The sequence below is a fragment of the Pundamilia nyererei genome, unplaced genomic scaffold, assembly GCF_000239375.1.
Source record: "Pundamilia nyererei isolate P.nyererei 1_Seehausen unplaced genomic scaffold, PunNye1.0 scaffold00350, whole genome shotgun sequence".
Taxonomy (NCBI): Eukaryota; Metazoa; Chordata; class Actinopteri; order Cichliformes; family Cichlidae; genus Pundamilia; species Pundamilia nyererei.
Genome location: NW_005187751.1, coordinates 235527 through 240730, shown reverse-complemented (window position 1 = coordinate 240730; position 5204 = coordinate 235527). Strand labels below are relative to the sequence as shown.

The 5204-nt window shown below is 40.5% G+C and overlaps 2 protein-coding genes and 1 non-coding gene across 5 annotated transcripts in view; 2 read left to right on the top strand and 1 right to left on the bottom strand.

The window, feature by feature from the left end:
* The first annotated feature begins 367 nt into the window (after nt 1–367).
* Nucleotides 368–439, top strand: trnaq-cug (transfer RNA glutamine (anticodon CUG)). Its single transcript has one exon. It is a non-coding gene; the product is annotated as a tRNA-Gln (tRNA).
* Nucleotides 440–603: 164 nt separating this feature from the next.
* Nucleotides 604–3402, top strand: rbx1 (ring-box 1, E3 ubiquitin protein ligase). Its single transcript, XM_005752260.2, has 5 exons — nt 604–726; nt 1554–1632; nt 1768–1838; nt 2977–3062; nt 3240–3402. The coding sequence occupies exons 1-5, from the start codon at nt 652–654 to the stop codon at nt 3250–3252; spliced, it is 324 nt and encodes a 107-aa protein (XP_005752317.1). The 5' UTR covers nt 604–651; the 3' UTR covers nt 3253–3402.
* A 363-nt stretch (nt 3403–3765) lies between these two features.
* The window catches only part of st13 (ST13 Hsp70 interacting protein), a 9654-nt gene continuing 8215 nt past the window's right edge, over nt 3766–5204 (bottom strand). For all 3 annotated transcript variants that reach the window (XM_005752257.1, XM_005752259.1, XM_005752258.1), the window contains exon 13: nt 3766–4575. In XM_005752257.1, coding sequence (XP_005752314.1) covers nt 4441–4575 — 135 coding nt within the window. In that variant the 3' untranslated portion in view covers nt 3766–4440. The remainder of the gene's footprint in view (nt 4576–5204) is intronic.

Below are 5204 nucleotides of genomic sequence, written 5' to 3'. Positions count from 1 at the left end.
TTTTTTTTTTAGACCTGTCTTTTAAGCACTTTTGGTCAACATCTGTTATCTAAATGTGCTATAGGTTTTAAATATTCTAGACGTGACGGTAAATACAAAATCTTTCAGATATTTTCATACAGCATGTCTGAGCTATAGTTTTTTAATTCCAAAATTCAGTGGGCTACAAACTGAACTTATAGGATAGAAGCAAAGTATTGATCTTATCACCGTAGCATCGATGGGAGATCAATAGTAATTCAAACTACTTGGCAGTGTTAGCAACATTTGTGCTCTAACAATTTACTATATCTAATTGGAAATGACAGACCATTGTGTCTGTGATACCTACCTTTATACTGAGCTGTAGTTGAGGGTTAGTCGTGGGGGTTCCATGGTGTAATGGTTAGCACTCTGGACTCTGAATCCAGCGATCCGAGTTCAAATCTCGGTGGAACCTAAATGTTTTGGATGGAGAAGCTTTTCGCTTTGTGTTCATGAAAGTTAACATTGTTAGCTTTTGAAATAAATATAAGAAAATAACTATGATCTGTCTTCATTACACCGTCAAATATCGATATAATACGCTTTAAAATTTCTCAAATTCGACGGCGGAAACTGCCGCTCTTCTTCCGCCTGATTTGGCTCATACGTCATACTCTTCCGTTCAAGATGGCAGCAGCAATGGACGTGGATACACCGAGCGGTACTAATAGCGCAAGCAAGAAACGATTTGAAGTAAAGAAGGTATGGCTGTAAAAAGTCTCTCACCGGGGAGTTACTAAGAAGCTGTCTAATGTGAACAATGGACGCTATCATAGCTCAGTGCCGCTCACTGCCTTTACTAAGCTAACTCTAGCATGCTAACTTTAGCGCTATGTCACTGTGGCATAGGACACTAGGCTTGTAACTGTTAGTAACGAATACCCACGAATTTGCACTTCCCATTAAGAGGCCGAGAATCAACGCCCTTACAGATATCTCTGATTTAATAACAAAGGTGTAATGGGCAGAAACACATCAGCTGTTCAAACGGTACCCCGGCGGAATTAGCCTAGCTACACATCACACGTAATTTTTGTTTTGTATTTAAAAATAATGTTTACACGTTTGACATGCTTTCGATGGCGGGTGTGTGTCTCGTTCTTATGCTATTCTTTTCTTAATAAGCTAGACTCAAATGATATATTTAGGGCCCCATGCCTTAAATCTCTAATGATTTGAGGACTTCTATAGAGTTTACAGTAACATCTCAGGCGTGTTTCTGGGATGGGGAAGTGGATAAGGCCCTCTTACAGACACTCAAGAGATGCTTTTGCTTCTTCTTTTTCAAATCAAAAGACATTTGACACTCATAATGAACCAAAGTTAAAATATATATTTTTAAATAAAACACATGTTTATGTCATGTTTGTTATTAAGCTCAAAAAGTGCCCCTCAAGTCACAGCAGTTTGTGCACTGCTGGCCCTCGTGTGGTTCAAATAAGGGGATATAGACATTTTTTAAATTAAATAATCTCCAGATTATGAATCTTGGATCATATATTTGTGTGATTTTATTTTTCCCCCCTCAGTGGAATGCTGTGGCGCTCTGGGCCTGGGACATTGTGGTGGACAACTGTGCTATCTGTAGGAACCACATCATGGATCTCTGTGAGTTCAGTTTTACATTTTGGTCTTTGATCTCTTTGGTGAACATTTTGACAGTAAATGAGGTTTGCTTATCATTGTAGGTGATATGGTGCTTTTTATGTTGACACATTTCTCTTTTCCCCCCTCACCCATTAGGCATAGAGTGCCAGGCCAACCAAGCTTCTGCAACCTCTGAAGAGTGCACTGTAGCCTGGGGTGTTTGCAATGTAAGCTTCTATATAACATGTACAGTGTGATCAAAATGGTCTCAGCTCCCCTTTAAGACTATTGCTCTTTGTTTGAATTGCACTGTGGAAGAAAAATCCTGATCTGACCACTTGATTTTCTCTGTTTTCTCTCTGTCTTTGCTGTGTGTGATTGGCAACAAAAGCCAATCACACACAGCAAAGAAGATGAAAATGGGTGTCTGAAATTATTTTTTTTTTGGGAACAAAGGAGGAAGTCATAGGAAGTGTGTGTGCCCTGCACTCCACAGTTCAGGTTGTTTCTACTGAATGATCTCCCTGGGACAACTCAGGATATCACAGTAGAACTGAGTCTTCACAGTCTGACCCTGGTGTCTGTAGCACTGACAGTTGTTGATGCTCCCTGTTCAAATTTGGCATCCATACTGAAAACATGCAGATTCACAAAGTCAGATTAGGACTTCTAAGGAGTGATCTTAAAAAGACGATGACAGGCACCTCCTGTAACAATCATCTCTGCTGCCAGGAAGGGCAGATATAGGAAGTTCTATGTATTGGGCAGAGGTGATCTTCCAGATGATATATCATTATCAAAAATGATCAGCATGCTGATCCATAAAGGTGAGAGGAATCATGTTAAACACAAATATTAGTATAACTTCTGAAGCGATGTTCCCAACATTGATCATAATGAACTTTAATAGGAATTTCCTGCACAAGGCTGTTGTTCTTATAAGAGCTTGCTCATGCCAGGTTTATATGCAGGAACTATACATGCAATGAACACTATTTAAATGGAAGGTTTTAAAGTTTCCCAAATCCTTAAAAATGGTTTTAAATAATCTGGGATAACTTGATCCTCTGGCCATTTTGTTATTTTAAGCGCACATGATCTATTTCTTTGTTTTCCGGTTGTGCCTCAAAGTTTGATTGTTGTCGTGTGGAAGTACAAAGAATTAGTATTAGCAGTATTGCCAGGTCTCTCTTGGAAATGAGATTTTTGCCTGGATAAATAAAGGACTAATAATAAATAAAATACATGATACTTAAATATTGTAAACCTGAAGTAAAATATCGATTTTCCACTAGAGAAGTTATTTTTGTTAAATAAAATTCTTTTAGGTAGTTTTACCATCCTTCTACTGTTTCTCTTCTCCAGCATGCTTTCCACTTCCACTGTATTTCTCGCTGGCTGAAGACCAGACAGGTGTGTCCTCTGGACAACAGGGAGTGGGAGTTTCAGAAGTGAGTACCATGCATTACATTGTATACAGTTTTACTGTGTGGTCCAATCACAAGGGTTTAAGGGGTTCCTTGGTTAACAGTGCATTTGATCATTTGTTGACCCGCAGAGAAAATTGTTTATTCTTTAAAACTGAAGAGCTGTACTGACAGAACATCCTCTCTGTCATGTTTTCACAGATATGGACACTAGCTCGTTTATCCTTCACCCCTTTGTTGGCTTCTGCAAGCAGCACCCTCACTTTATCCTTGTTCTGACCCGCTTATAAAAGCTGTTTCTGCTCATATATTTTGTTCTGGTATATTGTAAGTACAGAAATAAACAGGAATCTTGTGAAAAATACAGCTTGTGTGACTTGTGTTGTCGGAATTTTAAAGAGGAAGGGACAAGCAGCACATTTTCAGGGGTTGTGGGTAAAAGACTGAGTTAATGAAGGAGATCCAAAGGACAAATCAGCCGTCTGCTGTGACAGGACAGTGCTCAGTCAGATCTGCTTTGATAAGAGCCCAGCCGGCTGCGTGTTAGAGTGGTAATCCTCTGGCTGAAAGACAGATGTTGTGGATGGATTAAGTAGCTGGTGGCCCACTCTCCCACCAGGCCGGATTTATTAAAGTACCTTTAAAGACCCACATTTGGAACCAGCTGATGTGTTTGTTTGTAAACAGATTGAGGCAATGATTATGACAGGTGAAAAGATGAGTCGAGTTTTCTGATCATTCTTTCCAGTTTAATTATCACAGGAAAACTGAAGTCAAAATAAAAATGAGTGAACTCTTTTACACATGACATTTAACGGGAAACAGAACTAGAAATGCAGATCAAACCTGATTTGCAGGAACAGAGCTTTTATTTTTGTGAATTTTTCCAACAGGGTCAAACATGTTCAATACTTTTTATAATAATACGTCTGATAACAAGAAGGGCCCACAGTGGTGTGAGAGTTCAGCTTCGTCCACAGAAAGAAAGAAACCAGTAGCTAAATCATAGTGAGTATTAAACAGCGGTAGAAATGTTTCTAAGCTAGCGTCTTAATGCAGGAGGCTCCCGGTTTGGCTGTTCATGACGCAGGTTAGAAAACGTCAACCTGTGGTTTAAGTGAATTCCCAGCTGAGATGTGCTGGACGGGGTGTATAAGTATCAGACCTGACTCCTAACCACCGGGCTGCTTTGTTGACATGTTGCTAAGTGCTAACAGGTTGATTAAGAACATTAAAAAAAAGAAAAGAAATTGCCAACCTTCCTCTACACCATGCCAGTTAACCTGTCACCTGCTCCCCTGTTTGAACTACACACAGTGAATAATTGTTGAAAAGCTTTGCTCTCCAGATTGTTTCACCACATATCCACTCGTTCTTCTCTCCCATTTCGGTCCCGTCCTGTCTATGGCTGTGGAGGAGCTCCAAATTTAGAGCTCAGCTTGGTGACGAGGGCCATGATTTTGGGGTTGTTCTGATACTTGGAGATGTTGGCCGGGTTCTGGGCGACATCCTGGAAGGCGGCCATCACCTCAGGGTCCTGGAGTTGGATATTGGACAAAAATGGGGTCAACTTTGCTCACCCAGGGCATTTCCAAATCAGCTTAACAAAAACTGTTGGACGTTTGTTTTGTTTTTTTTGTTTTTTTTAACCATAGGTCATATGGTGGTCTTACTGATTCAACAATGCATAACAGCCATGTGTGGCTGAATGATTTATGTCAGGAGTAGGCAACTCCAGGCCTCAATTGCTGGTGTCCTGCAGGTTTTAGATATCACCCTGGGTCAATACACCTAAATCAAATGATTAGTTCATTACCAGGCCTCTGGAGAACTTCAAGACATGTTGAGGAGGTAATTTAGCCATTTGAATCAGCTGTGTTGGATCGAGGACACATCTAAAACCTGCAGGACACCGGCACTTGAGGCCTGGAGTTGCCTACCCCTGATTTATGTACTGTTCAGCATAAGAACTTGATTTAAATCCAGACACACCAGCCTGTCTGGCACCAAGAACAATGTTGTATTGAAAGCCACTTAAATCACCAGTATGTTGCTCAGTCTGAACTTCAGTTTGTCATCTGGATCATGTCTACATGCCTAAAGGCTGCTGCCATGTGATCGGCTGACTAGACCAGGGGTCAGCAACCTTTAACACCCAAAGAGCCA

Excerpts from the sequence above, each read along its gene's own strand:
- rbx1 (XM_005752260.2), top strand. The coding sequence starts at position 652 with ATGGCAGCAGCAATGGACGTGGATACACCGAGCGGTACTAATAGCGCA. Across the intron at positions 727-1,553 it reads AACGATTTGAAGTAAAGAAG|TGGAATGCTGTGGCGCTCTG; the intron begins GTATGGCTGTAA and ends TTCCCCCCTCAG. Across the intron at positions 1,839-2,976 it reads TAGCCTGGGGTGTTTGCAAT|CATGCTTTCCACTTCCACTG; the intron begins GTAAGCTTCTAT and ends TCTCTTCTCCAG.